Source organism: Manis pentadactyla, chromosome 3, assembly GCF_030020395.1.
Source record: "Manis pentadactyla isolate mManPen7 chromosome 3, mManPen7.hap1, whole genome shotgun sequence".
In the NCBI taxonomy this organism is placed as follows: Eukaryota; Metazoa; Chordata; class Mammalia; order Pholidota; family Manidae; genus Manis; species Manis pentadactyla.
This window is the reverse complement of record NC_080021.1, coordinates 113,493,520-113,509,417: the sequence shown is the minus strand read 5'-3', so window position 1 is coordinate 113,509,417 and position 15,898 is coordinate 113,493,520. Positions and strand designations below refer to the sequence as shown.

Genomic DNA, 15,898 nt, shown 5'->3' with positions numbered 1-15,898 from the left:
TTCTTCTTGCTGATTCATTTTTATCCTAACAATGAATCTTTACAGAGGTTCAAAATTACTAAAGTTTAAAAATCTGAGGCTACAGAGCTTTTTCCAAATACTCTTTTCTAACTGATTGGGAAAAAAAAAACTGTCCCAATTGAGTAAGAGGACAATAGAAAACAAAACGTTTTCTAATTCTCCTAATAACACAGCATCTGAACTTTTGTGTTTGATTATGCTTTCCTTAAGAATCTATGAAGATCAGATTTCATGTTTTAGAGATCATGTAAATATGTAAGAAAATGCAGTTTTCAAATTTATATGGGTCAGTAATCATGCATACGAGAAAAAACTGAAGACCGTGCTCTTCAGTTTCAGTAACATATCTGCACCTATTTTTCAAGATCAGATTAGCTTCTCAATAAAAGGAAAATGATGACTCATCAGCCATGCATGCTATAAGAAGGCAGCCTCTACCCTTTGATAGCTCAGCTTTTCCAAACTTACTGTTTTCCTGCACCCTGGCCACGAAGCCTGTGAGAGGTATCTGTGGAGTCAACTGAGGCATAGGGGGAGGGGGTGGAGCAATGGAAACTGGTAGCAATGGAAACAACACAGTATGGGGGAAGTAAAACAGATAAAGGAAAGGAAAGGAAACAAACAAAAAGCAGAAGTCAGTTACAAGGACCACAAACGTAAGTATGCAAAGAACAGTTTGCAAATGAAACAAAACAAAACAAAAACCTGCAGAACCTTCTCTAAGTTCATTGCTCAAGAGCAAACCTAAAGCTGAGTTGTGCTTAGCCAACTGGTTAATTTTATTTACAAAAACCCAAGTACACTTAGTTTAATCGTGCAGTTATATTGCTTGGGGAAGATTTAAATTTACTATCACATTCACTTTAATGCAATGAAATTTTCAAATTCTAAGGAGAGACTTTTAAAAAGTAGATTAACTGAAATACCAAGGAGGTCCTGGATATTTTATCTTTGCTGTTGTCTATCTTAATGGTAATTACCTTTAAGGTAATGTTGTCAAGTGGAACTGAAATAAAACAAATGTGGAATAACTGTGTGTTCCACATATAAATATTATTCACAGGTTTCCTTTAAAAAAGTTATTATATATCTAAATTTGCACAGCTCTCCAGGAAAACCCTTGTTTGTGAAACAAGGTTATTATTATTTTTTGAAGTTGACAATTTTACTTTTAAAAACATCACTCCTAAATTTACAAGGAATAAGAGTGTTCCACATACCATGTTAATTGTGCACTGAGTTTCATGGGATAAGCTTTTTCAAAAGTGACCTTCTTTGATTACTGTTCTGAAATAGAAATTACTGTATGCAAGTAAGTGCATAATCTATTAACCGATTGTTAGATCAAGTATCCTAACAAATCATCAGGTAGCTGGACACATACTCCAACTTCTTTCTGGAAAGGACACAATTTATAGGAAATTGATACCAAATGCTCATGTGGGCAACAATGTATTAAAAATTGTTAAACTAGAAGTGAACATTAATATGTTTACCACTCTATCTCATTTGAATGAGATGTAATGGCCAAACAGTACTCAGAAAAAGTCAATAAGAATAGATCACAAAATTCAGTTTACTGGTAGTCTTCTATTAACATTAAGTTGACAGAGGAAAATAATTTATTAATAAAAGGGTCATTTAACCAAAAGGTTGTTTCAATTCATCCAATCTACAATCTACAATTACCAAGATAAAAATATGAAAGGGGTTCACTGTTTAAAGAAGCAATAACTTAAAGCAATATATGTGTATTAATACTCATTGTAATGCTAAAAATAACTCACTTCACTATGAAAGTTGTCCTCATTCACTGATACTCTGTATATAGAAGGCTCTTAAATAAAATGTTGTAGGTTTTGGTTAAAAAAAAAACAAAAAACTCTCACAAACCTAAAAAAATTATTTAAGAAACAACCCTTAGTAACTAGACATGCTGGTTAGTACATAAAGAAAAAAAAAAGCTATGCTGAGACAATACTAATCATTACCACCACATTTAGACAGAAGGGTAAATATGCACATCAAAACACTAAAAACATTTACATAGTACTACTGCTACAACACCAACAGTAACTCAGATTGAAGGATAATTAATTTGACAACACATATTAACATATTTAAAATCTGAGGCCAAATTTACTTTACAACAGCCAAAATATATTGACATTCAGTAATGAAAACGTCTTGAGAATATGCTACCCTTCCAAGACTGTTAAAATAAAACTACACAAACATGTATTAGGTGAAGAATCACCAAAAATCCTGTATGCAGAGTAAACTAAAAGTCCTAGGGAAAGAAAAAGAACGTAAAGATGGGATCTAAAAACACAGAATATGAAAAAAAAATTAAAAGTTCACGAAACTAGCAAGGTTAATAACCAGATAATCTGTGGAATATTTAGATGCTCACTATCCTTCAAAATCAAAAGGAGACCAGGGGAAATGTGAGGTGAAGTTCTAACTGGCAACGTTTCTTAGTAGCTTGGATAAAATTTTACTGTGGAAAAGGGCTGTATAAATTTAGGGATTACCTGTGAATTCTGACATTCATTTCTGCTGAAATATTTCTCAATTCTTAAGAGTTATTTTTGCTAGAACCACAAATAATCTCTAACTATAAAATTTAAAAAAAGAGAACGTTCTCCTTAGCTCTGCTTTAAAATACATGTTCAGAACATGCATTATAAATAACTTAAAATTAAACCCAGCTTCCTTTGTAAACATGGAGTATTCAGTGTTTTTAGGTAAGCAAATATAACATGTATCTTTAGAAAGTTGCTACAAAAGCCACATGGGACAGTATTTCAGTCTGCCCAGTGATCACTGTGTCAATAATACAGGACAATAGGGTCATTTTCAGATTTATCTTTTTTTCCTTTTTGAATTAAGCATCTTAATATATAAAGTGAATTAATGACCACCCTAAGCAATTCAAACTTCCTGACTTTTTAATGCCAAAACTTCTTTCTAATCTTCTCAGCCTTTAAACATTGATTGCAGTTAGTGTTGAGATGTGCAATTTGAGGTGAACAGAATGAAAACAAAAGAAAATCCTCCCATGTTACAATTATTAGAGACAGAATAAGCAGGCTCACAAGTGTTTTTTAATGATTTTGAACTCATTTCAGTACAGGTTAACAAGCTTAAAAGTGATAGCCAGCAATTTTGTATAGGAAAAATTTTCACAACTGTTTTAGTTTTACCATTATTGAACTTTCTCAAACATACCAATAAACAAATTCATCCATATTAAATTAATGTTTTTTTCCTCCAGTTCTACTTACAGTAACAAAAATATTACTAAATTATCAGTTAAATTTTAATATGTAAATAGACTTGGCAAGTCTGCAATTTTGAGGGAGAAAGTACTATTTTTAAAATGGTATGATTCAAGGACTAACTTCCTAAAGCAAAAATAAACATGAAACAGCATGTTTTCAATTGTTGTCTATCACTGGCAAGAGTAATGGTTTCAAATAATTTCCTTCAAAAGGAGCTCCACTGTTGCTGTATGCCTGCAAAGCACAGCTTACTTGAATTCTGAGAATAAAGTGGGCCTCCATTAACATGAGGCTGAGCAGAAAACTGAGCAGTCACAGAGGGAGTTCGTCTGTATCCACCAGAAGATGTCGAGGAAGTGGTAGAGTTGTGTCGAGAAATCTGCCTGGTCATTGTGCCATACTGGGAACCAGGAGCTGAGCCCGGGGCTGCTAAAAGAATTAGTTAAAGGCAACCAAAAAAGAACTTGAGCATTTTTATGTCACTTCCAATGGCAGAACAAAAACGGGGGTACTCTCTGTAAGAAATATTTATTACTTTTCAAAGCCCAAAGAACAAAATAAAGAGAAAAGTAAAGATAAAATACAAATAGCTCTATCTCTGAAGTCACAAAACATAAGGAAAACTGTGTGGAATGCTGAAGTAATTATTATTCTTCATATAATAATACTTAAAATACTCAAAATATAATACAAATACTTAAAATACTCAAAATAAAATACAAAAAATATAAAAATACTCAAAAAACAATACTTAAAATTGAAGTAATTAAGTACCATTCTGAAACCTTCTAATTTATCATAATCCCAAATGGTATTTTGCTAGTATAATTTTTTTCTGTATCATTTTACAATGCATAGCTTTTATATGTAAACTGTGTCTCTCCAACAAAATGAGTTCCCAAAGATCTGAGGTGGAAAGCATCAGTTTTTAGATGTGAATATATTAGTATCTGGTTTAAAACTTCTTCCTTTCTGTTGCCAAATCTTCAGAAGGACAGTATAAGAATCTATCCAACCAAATCCAAGTTAAATTATAAAATTTAAACAGTTAAACATATTTCTACATATACTACATTTATTTGAATGTTTTATTAGTTATTACCAACGCATATTATAGTAGAATTATTTTTCTGAGACACAATTTCTAGTTTCAAAGCACTTACATGTTATGTGAGATTTGTTATGTATCTCCAAACTTTTAAGAATATCATCTTTCCTTATCATTTAAAATTTTGTAACTGACAAAAAATTTTAGAATGTAGAGTTATGAACATTTTAAGGCAACTTTGTGTAGAAAATCCATTATATTTCTCTATACTTGGAGGGTTTTTCTCCATACTACACCCAAAGCAACTTTTTTTAAAACTATCATGCTTATCTAAACTGACTAAAGTATTAATAATACTTCAAATTTTATTTAATGTCATCTTTATAAACATTTCAGAAGTTTAATATTTAAAAGGTTAATAAAGTTCAAAGCCTCTAAAGTTACATATACTTTCCAAAGGTAACTTCAGGATTAATATTATCTTCTTTGCCCACCCAAACATCTAACCATGACTAAGTAAAAAGACAGCATTCTAGATTATTTTCATTCAGGTGTCTAACCTCTCCTAGAGGTCATACAAGTCAGTAGACATACCTATACAGCAGAGGTTGCTCATTAAAATACATGCTAATATTTAACATTTTGGAGCTCCCAAGCCATAGGTTATCACTAATAATTTCAGTCATCTACATGCTCATTTTCTAAATAGACACACATTTAAAAAATAGTAGTCTATTCAAGATACTTTGTAAATAAGAAATTTTGGGCAACTAGACTTTCCGCAGGTTTAGAAATAACCTTTCCGCAGGTTTAGAAATAACCGCAGGTTTAGAAATAACTCTTTAACCATTTTTAATGGAAATCTCTAAAAAAAAATTTTTATATTTCACTGATTTGTATAAAAGGTAAATGATATCTGAGTTATTATTCTTGGCAGTCTAAAAGTGAACACCAACTATTTAGCACTTCCAACTATGATTATACTTTAGTATTTTATTATGAAATAAAAAATGCCAATGGGTATATGATTAACATATAATTACATGTTATATATAAACAAACATATATACATGTTACATATATACAGATACATAATTGTATGAAATGGCTACACACACACACACAAAAACCAACTCATGAACAACTCAGGAGTTAAGGGGCATGAACCCCCCCCCATAACTTCTGATTCCCCAAAAACTTTACTAATAAATAGCCTGCTGTTGATAACCTTATTGGAAACACAATTAACATGTTTTGAATGTTACATATATTATATACTATATTCATACAATAAAGTAAGCTAAAGAAAATGCTTTCTCGAATTGTTGCAAACCTCAAAGAAAAACTTTCCAATAAATTTATTGAAAAAACATCTGCCTATAAGGAAACCTGTGCAGTTCAAATGGATGTTGATCAAGGGCCAACTGTAATTTATTTGCACACAAAAATATTTTTTTATATATAATAAAAACAGGATAAAGACCCAGCTCCAAGAAATCGAATATTACCAGTGTCACAGGCTTTCTGCTTATCTTTCTAGATCTCAAACTCCAAAAGGTTATTTGTTAAATATTCTTTCTTTACTCTTGTTTTTTTAAATTAAAAACATATATAACCTTAAACAGTACACACAGAGATTTTGCAAATTCACCAACTTTAATAATGGAATGATTATGTATTCTGTTGGCTTACTCTTTTCCTTTGGTATTATTTTTGAAGGATCATTTATGTTGGTAAGTGTAACAACATATCGCTTATTTTTGCTTTACTTTCATGTAAGCATGCCACAATTTATTATCCATTCTCTTGTTATTGGACATCAGAGTTGCATCTACATTTTTGATATTACTACTACTACTACTACTACTACTACTACTACTGCTACTACTACTACTACTATTAACACTAACATTCCTAAATATGGTTCCTGAGTTTCCCTAGAAGACTGGTTCTCACTGTTGATGAGAATTTCACCAGGAGGGCTTGCTATAATTGGTGGGCCCCAGTCCTCACAGTTCCTGTTAGAGTAAGTTTGAAATGGGACCTGATAATTTACATTTCTAACTAGTTCCCCCATGATGATAATGCTGTTGGTCTGGGGATTACACTATGAAAGTCAGTGGTCTAAGGCAGTGGTTTCAGCTCTTTAAAATTAGAGAACCTCAAAAAGCTTTTGTTGAGGTAGATTATAGCTATAAGTAATTACAATAATAGAAACTAAAACTGATATATCTTTTCAAATACATGTTGCATCAGCTATCACAGCAATGATTTTATCATACAGTGGAAAATTCCACTATAAACTTGTGTGACTTGTACAGTTGCACCAGCACTATATGATATGTATGTAGTTTGGACTGAAAAACTCCACAGAAAAATTTCGACAACCCCTGGGTATCCTGTAACCATATTTGGAAAACCAGTACTCAGGGTAAATATCTAGAAATGAGAGTGATAAATCTGAAGTAGAAACCTGTTAAAGTTGACAAGATAACAAATTACTTTCCACAATGAGTGTATCAACTAATAAACTCCAACCAGCAATGTATTTTCTTATTGCTGCACATCCTCACCAATGTTTCGTACTAGTGGATTTCTACATTTTTACCTACCTAATGGATATAAAACAGTATCTCACTGCATTTTAATTTTCATCTTCCTGACATATTAATTACATAAAGGGCATTTTTTTACATGGATTTTCTGCCAACAATTTCTATTATTATGGTCTTTTAATTTAAAAGTTATTTCCTTTTTGCTTCCCTTTTCCTTGTGTACAGTGCCAATGTTTTAAAAACATATGCCTGGTATGGCTTCATTTCACCTAAACTGAAACTTGACTCCCATTATTTGAAACATCTCATTATCTATTTCCATCTAGATCAATATTTTTGTATATTCCTAGGCTGAATGGTTTTATCCTGAGTTATATTTGGAATTCCTTATATACGCAATCCACTCACCCCCAACTTGGAAAAAATCTAAATATATTTTACTGAAAAAAAATGTTTCAGGGCATATGCCCTACATACTGGGCTACATCAGAGTTTTTCAAACTGTGATCCAGAGGAAAGCCTCAGAACACTCCACACCACACATTTTTTTTCTTTCCATTTTTCTTCCTCCTGTCCCCCACCTTCATCCCAATACTTTCACTGTTGTATATACCAGGGAGTTCCAAACAAAGTTTCACTTAAAAAAAAAAAGACATTACTAATAGAAAAAGTTTTCAATAATCATTGATATAATTTTCCAAGAAAAATCTAAGCAAACACAAACCACAATTAATTGGTTATAAATAAACATACAAACATTTCACATTTCCAAAAAAGTTATTTTGTATTTGTTTTCTGTTTAACTTCAGAGGCCATTCTCCAGAAGAAATTGGTATAGATTAGATTAAATATTTTAACCTTTGTATTACCACCTACAAACTAATGAGTATAAAAACTAGCAATCTAGAGATAAGAAGGTAACCAGGGGAAGAGATTAAAGATGGCAGTATGAGAGGTGAGAAAGAGGCCTCCTCCCCAAACCATATATAATATGAAAATATAATTAATACAACTAATCCTGAAAGAGCAACAGGAAAGAAAGCTTCGCCAGACTGTATAAACCTGGAGAAGAGAACAGACTTCATGGAACAGGGTAATGTACCACAGCCATCATTCGGTGGGACCCAAGCATTTCCACAACCCCAGCTCAGTGGTGGGAGGTAGAGAAACAGGGCAGGAAGGGAGTGGAGGCCTAGGACTGCTGAACACCCAACCCTGGAGACCTGCTTTGGGAGTACGAACCTACATTGCATGGTTCTCTGGAGATTAGGGGGGTTGGAACACTAAGACAGGCAGAATACCTGGAGAGACTGAGATTCCAGCTGCTTGTGGAACACAGGGATCCACATCCGGCCGCTCTGGGACAAAAGAAAGCAGGAAGCGTGAGAGACTTTCTAACAGCGAGACAGCTCCTAAAAGGGCAAGGACTGCACAGAGCGTACTGCTCAAGAGAAAGGAGAAGTGGACAAAATTCTCTGGGCACACTTTGCACAGCAGGTTGGGAACTTTCAGGAGCTTCAGGTGCTCCATCCACCAGGCTGGATACACAGCTCCAACGCCCCACACCATGATACGCAGCTTGATGCGCCTTCATCCTGACCAGCCTGCACCAGCTTGCAACCCGGCAGCCCCTGCGCTGACATCATGCCAGTCAGAGGGAAGCCCCGCCTACAGCAGCTACAAACCCAAAGCATAGAGGCATACACTTCTGTGCTAAGCCCACTGGTTCTGGCAGTGGAGACAGGCATATCAGCCAGGAGGCAGGAAACAGCTCTTTCCACCACCCAAGCACCAGCAACGCTCCCCCAAGACCCCCAACATCACTCCAAGGGCTGAGCTGCTCAAGAGAGTAAAGCTTCTGGGCACTAGAGGGCACCATATAAAAATATGAAACATCAAAGGAACCTGGTTTAAACTACAATCCAACAAACACCAGGAAAAGGGTAAAGTGAAAGTGAACTCATCATTCTTCCTGAAAGAGATTTGAAAATAAAAATCATAAACATGCTTGGGGAGGTACAGAAAAATATTCAAGAACTCAGGGAAGAATTCTGGACAGAGATCCAATCTTTACAGAATATACTATCAGAAATGAAACATACAATGGATGGACTTAAAAGCAGATTAGATAGAGTAGAGGAGACAGTAAAAGGAATACAAATCAGAAGAGGAATACAAAGAAGCTGAGGGGCAGAGAGAAAAAATGATCTCTAAGAAGGAAAGAATATCAAAAGAACCATGCGACCAATCCAAATGGAAAAATATTTGCATTATAAGGGTACCAGAAGAAGAAGAGAGAGAAAAAGGGATAGAAAGTGTCTTTGAGGAGGTAATTCCTGAAAACTCCCCTATCTGGGGAAGGAGATAGTCTCCCAGGCCATGGAGGTGCACAGATCTCCCAACAGAAGGAACCCAAGGAAGACAACACCAAGACATATAGTAATTAAAATGGCAAAGCTCAAGGATAAGGACAGACTAATAAAAGACTCCAGACAGAGAACAAAGATCACATTAAAAGAAAAATCCATTAGTCTATCAACAGCTTTCTCAACAGAAACCTTACAGGCCAGAAGGGAGTAGCACGACATTTAATGCAATGAAGCAGAAGGGTCTCAAACCAAGAATACGCTACCGGGCAAGATTATCATTTAAATTTGAAGGAAGGATTAAACAATTTCCAGATAAGCAAAGGCTGAGAGAATTTACCTCCCACAAACTGTCTCTACAGTGTATTTTGGAGAAACTGCTATAGAGGGAATTGTTCCAAGGCCTACTAGCTGTCAGCAGAGGAAACAAAAGCACAGTAAAGAAATCAAAACAATTAATTAATAAGCAGATGCAAAATGAAATCAACTATCCCCGAAGTCAGTCAAGGGATAGACAAAGAGTACAGAATATGACACTAATATAAAAAGAACAGGGGATAACGAAAAAGGAGTGGAAAAAAAAAGAATCTTTAGATTGTGTTTCTAATAGCATACTAAGTGAGTTAAGTTAGACTGATAGATAGTAAGGAAGTTACCCTTGAAACTTTGGTAACCATGAATCTGAAGCCTGCAATGGCAATAACTACACACCTATCAATAATCGCCCTAAATGTAAATGGTCTGAATGCCCCCTATCAAAAAACATGGAGTCACTGAATGAATAAAAAAACAAGACATGTCTATATGCTGCCTACAAGAGACTCACTTCAAACCCAAACACATACACAGACTAAAAGTGAAGGGACAGAAAAAGATATTTCATGCAACTAATGGGGAGAAAAAAGCAGTACTTGTTATCAGATAAAATAGACTTCAAAACAGAGAAAGTCACAAGAGACAAAGAAGGACATTACACAATGATAAAGGGGTCACTCCAACAAGAGGATATAACCATTATAAATATGCACCGAACACAGAGGCACCTACATATGTGAAACAAATACTAATATAATTGAAGGGGGATACAGAATGCAATGCATTCATTTTAGGAGACTTCAACATTCCACTCACTCTAAAGGGCAGATCAACCAGACAGAAAATAAGTAAGGAGACAGAGGCACTGAACAACACATCAGAACAGATGGACCTAACAGACATAAACAGAACACTCCACTCAAAAAGCAACATGATACACATTCTTCTCAAGTGCACATGGAACATTTTCAAGAATAGATCATATATATACCAGGCCACAAAAAGAGCCTAAGTAAATACAAAAAGATTGAAATTCTACCAACCAGCTTCTTAGACTACAAAGCTATGAAAGTAGAAAAAATTACGCAAATAAAACAAAAAAGCCCACAAACAGATGAAGGCTTAACAACATGCTCCTAAATAACCAATGGATCAACGACCAAATAAAAACAGAGATCAAGCAATATATAGAGACAAATAACAATAATTCAACACCTCAAAAATCCGTGGGATGCAGTGAAGGCTGTGCTAAGAAGGAGGTACCTTCTTATATACAGGCCTACCTCAGGAAAGAAGAACAATCCCATATGAACAGTCTTAACACAGAAGTAATGAAACTAGAAAAAGAAAGCAAATGAAGCCCAAAGTCAGTAGAAGGAGGGACATAATAAAGATTAGAGCAGAAATAAATAAAATCGAGAAGAATAAAACAACAGAAAGAATCAATGAAAACAGGAGCTGGTTCTTAGAGAAAATAAACAAAAAAGATAAACCCCTAGCAAGACTTATCAAGAAAAAAAGGGTCTACACACATAAAAAGAATCAAGAATGAGAAATGAGAAAGGAAAAATCACTACAGACACCACAGAAATACAAGGAATTACTGGAGAATACTATGAAAAATTATATGCCAACAAACTGGACAACCCAGAAGAAATGGACAACTTTGTAAAAAAATACAACCTTCCAAGACTAACCCAGGAAGAAACAGAAAATCTGAACAAACCAATTACCAGCAACAAAACTGAATTGGTTATCAATAACTACCCAAGAACAAAACCCCCCTGGACCAGATGGCTTCACCACTTAATTTCATCAGACACTCAGAAGACATAATACCCACTCAAAGTCCTTTAAGTTTTCAAAAACAGAAAAGAGGGAATACTTTGAGACTCATTCTATGAAGCCAGCATGACTCCAATACCAAAACCAGGCAAAGACACCACAAAGAAAGAAAATTACACACCAATATCCCTGATGAACATAGATGTAAAAATACTCAACAAAATATTAGCAAACCAAATTTAAAAATTCATCAAAAAGATCATCTATCATGACCAAGTAGTATTTATTCCACGGGTGCAAGGATGGTACAATATTTGAAACTCCATCAACATCATCCATCACATCAGCAAAAAGAAGGACAAAAATCACATGATTATCTCCATAGATGCTGAAAAAGCATTTGACAAAATTCAACATCCATTCATGATAAAACTCTCAATGAAATGGGTACTGAGGGCAAGTACCTCAACATAATAAAGGCCATATATGACAAAGCCATAGCCAACATCACACTTTACAGCAAGAAGCTGAAATCTTTTCCAAGATCAGGAACACATTTATTCAACATAGTTCTGGAGGTCCTTGCCTTGGCAATCAGACAACACAAAGAAATAAAAGGCATTCAGACTGGTAAAGAAGAAGCCAAACTGTCACTGTTTGCAGATGACATGATATGGTACATAAAAAAAACCTTAAAAGAATTCACTGCAAAACTACTAGATCTAATATTTGAATTCAGCATAGTTGCGGGATACAAAATTAATACACAGCAATCTGTTGCATTCCTATACACTAACAATGAACTAGCAGAAAATCAGGCAAAGAATTCCATTCACAATTACATCAAAAATAATAAAATACCTAGGAATAATCCTAACCAAGGAGGTGAAAGACCTATACCCTGAAAACTACAAGTCACTCATGCGAGAAATTAAGAAGACACCAATAAATGGAAACACACCCCCGTGCTCATGGATAGGAAGAATTAATATTGTCAAAATGGCCATCCTGCCTAAAGCAATCTGCAGATTCAATTCAATCCCTTATCAAAATACCAACAGCATTCTTCAACAACTAGAGCAAATCATTCTAAAATTCATATGGAACCACAAAAGACTCTGAACAGTCAACGCAATCTTGAGGAGGAAGCATAAAACTGGGGGGATTAAGCTCCCTGACTTCAAGCTCTCCTACAAAGCCACAGTAATCAAGACAATTTGGTACTGGCACAGGAACAGACCCATAGACCAGTGGAACAAAGTAGAGAGTCCAGATATTAACCCAAGCATATATGATCAATTAATATATAACAAAACAGCGATGGACATACAATGGGGAAATGACAGCCCCTTCAGCAACTTGTGGTGGCAAAACTGGACAGCTACATGGAAGAGAATGAAACTGAATTATTGTCTATCCCCCTACAAAAAGTAAACTTGAAATGGATTAAAGACCTGAATATAAGTCATGAAACCATAAAACTCTTAGGAAAAAACATAGGCGATTCTGGGAAGATGGAGGACTGAGTAGGGCAGCAGAAACCTCCTCCCAAAACCATACGTATTTTTGAAAATACAACAAATAAAACTACACCTAACAGACAGACCAGAGGATACAGTACAACAGCCAGGCTACATCTACATCTGTGAGAACTTGGCATCTCACAAAGGGGGTAAGATATAGGCCACAGCCCAGTGGTACCCGAGCACTCCACCCACCCCAGCTCCCCAGCAGGAGGAGAGGAGTTGGAGAGGGGAGGGAGTGGAAGCAGAGGACTGCTGAATACCCAGCCCTAGTAATCCGCACTGGGAGCGCAGACACACATTGCATGGTGCACTGGATATCGGGGAAATGGAAAAGTAAAACCTGCGAGCAGGTCCCTAAAGCAATCTACAGATTCAATGCAATTGCTATCAAAATACCAACAGCATTCTTCAACGAACTGGAACAAATAGTTTCAAAATTCACATGGAATCACAAAAGATCCCGAATAGCCAAAGCAATCCTGAGAAGGCAAAATAAAATGGGGGTCTTGCTTCCCATCTTCAAACTCTACCACAAAGCCACGGTAATCAAGACAATTTGGTACTGCCACAAATACAGACCCACAGACTAGTGGAACAGGATAGAAGGTCCAGATATTAACCCAAACATATATGGTCAATTAATATATGAAAAAGGGGCTGTGGACATACAATGGGAAAATGACAGCCTCTTCAACAGTTGGTGTTTGCAAAACTGGACAGCTACATATAAGAGAATGAAACTAGATCACTGTCTAACCCCATACACAAAAGTAAATCCAAAATGGATCAAAGACCTGAATGTAAGTCATGAAACCATAAAACTCTTAGAAAAAAACATAGGCAAAAATCTCTTGGACATAAACATGAGTTACTTCTTCATGAACACATCTCCCCGGGCAAGGGAAACAAAAGCAAAAATGAACAAGTGGGACTATATCAAGCTGAAAAGCTTCTGTACAGCAAAGGACACCATCAGTAGAACAAAAAGGTATCCTACAATATGGGAGAATATATTCATAAATGACAGATCCAATTAAGGATTGACATCCAAAATATATAAAGAGCTCACGTACCTCAACAAACAAACAGGAAATAATCCAATAAAAAAATGTCAGAGGAGCTGAATAGACAGTTCTCCAAAGAAGAAATTCAGATGGCCAACAGACACATGAAAAGCTCCTCCACATCGCTAGTCATCAGAGAAATGCAAATTAAAACCACAATGAGATATCACCTCACACCAGTAAGGATCACCACCATCCAAAAGACACACAACAACAAATGTTGGCAAGGTTGTGGAGAAAGGGGAACCCTCCTACACTGGTGGTGGGAATGTAAATTAGTTCAACTATTGTGGAAAGCAGTATGGAGGTTCCTCAAAAAGCTCAAAATAGAAATACCATTTGACCCAGGAATCCCACTTCTAGTAATTTACCTTAGGAATGCAGCAGCGCAATTTGAAAAAGACATATGCACCCCTATGTTTATCGCAGCACTATTTACAATAGCCAAGAACTGGGAGCAACCTAAGCATCCATCAGTAGACGAATGGATAAAGAAGATGTGGTACATATACACAATGGAATATTATTCAGCCATAAGAAGAAAACAAATCCTACCATTTGCAACAACATGGATGGAGCTAGAGGGTATTATACTCAGTGAAATAAGCCAGGTGGAGAAAGACAAGTATCAAATGATTTCACTCATCTGTGGAGTATAAGAACAAAGAAAAAACTGAAGGAGTAAAACAGCAGCAGACTCACAGCACCCAAGAATTTACTAACAGTTACCAAAGGGAAAGGGACTGGGGAGGATGGGTGGAAAGGGAGGGATAAGGGGGTGAGGGGGGAAGGGGGCATTATGATTAGCATGTGTAATGGTGGAGCACGGGGAGGGCTGTACGACACAGAGAAGACAAGTAGTAACTCTATAGCATCTTACTAAGCTGATGGACTGAGATTGTAATGGGGTATGTCGGGGGGACTTCTTGATGGGGGGAGTCTAGTAAACATAATGTTCCTCATGTAATTGTGGGTTAATGATACCAAAATAAAAAAAAAACATAGGCAAAAACCTCTTGGACATAAATATGAGCAACTTTTTCCTGAGTACATCACCTCAGGCAAGGGAAACAAAAGCACAAATTAGCAAATGGGACTACACCAAGCTAAAAAACTTGTATACAGCAAAGGACACCATCACACAATAAGAAAGCATCCTACAGTATGGGAGAATATATTTGTAAATGACGTATCTGACAAGGGGCTAACATCAAAAACATACAAAGAACTCACACACCTCAACACCCAAAAAACAAATAACCTGATTGAAAAATGGGTGGAGGATATAAGCAGACTACTCCCCAAAGAGGAATTTCAGATGGCCAACAGGCACATGAAAAGATGCTCCACATCACTAATTATCAGGGAAATGCAAATTAAAAACACAATGAGATATCACCTCACATCAGTAGGATGGCCTGCATCCAAAAGATGACAACAAATGCTGGTGAGGATGCAAAGAAAGGGGAACCCTCCTACACTGCTGGTGGGAATGTAAACTAGTTCAACCATTGTGGAAAGCACTATGGAGGTTCCTCAAAAAACTAAAAATACAAGTACCATTTGACCCTGGTTTTCCACTCCTAGGAATTTACCCAAAAAATACACATTCTCAGATTAAAAGAGACATATGCACCCCTTATTTATTGCAGCACTATTTACAAGAGTGAAGATATGGAGGCAGCTAAGTGTCCATCAGTAGATGAATGGATAAAGAAGAGGTGGTACATATATACACGGTGGAATACTATTCAGCCATAAGAAGAAAACAAATCCTACCATTTGCAACAACATGGATGGAGCTGGAGGGTATTATGCTCAGTGAAATAAGCCAGGCAGAGAAAGACAAGGACCAAATGATTTCCCTCATTTATGGAGTATAACAGCAAAGCAAAACTGAAGGAACAAAACAGCAGCAGGCTCACATACTCCAA

General features: G+C 35.9%; 1 protein-coding gene across 10 annotated transcripts in view; it reads right to left on the bottom strand.

Annotated features, from left to right (window-relative positions):
* Positions 1-15,898, bottom strand: part of ABI1 (abl interactor 1) — a 151,931-nt gene that overhangs the window by 7,791 nt on the left and 128,242 nt on the right. For 3 of the 10 annotated variants that reach the window (XM_057498311.1, XM_036920268.2, XM_057498305.1), the window contains 2 exons: positions 3,558-3,734; positions 490-576 (listed from right to left, as the gene is read on the bottom strand). In XM_057498311.1, the coding sequence (XP_057354294.1) occupies positions 490-576; positions 3,558-3,734 (264 nt within the window). The remainder of the gene's footprint in view (positions 1-489; positions 577-3,557; positions 3,735-15,898) is intronic. The other 7 variants (XM_057498312.1, XM_057498307.1, XM_057498309.1 and 4 more) reach the window with 3 other exon arrangements.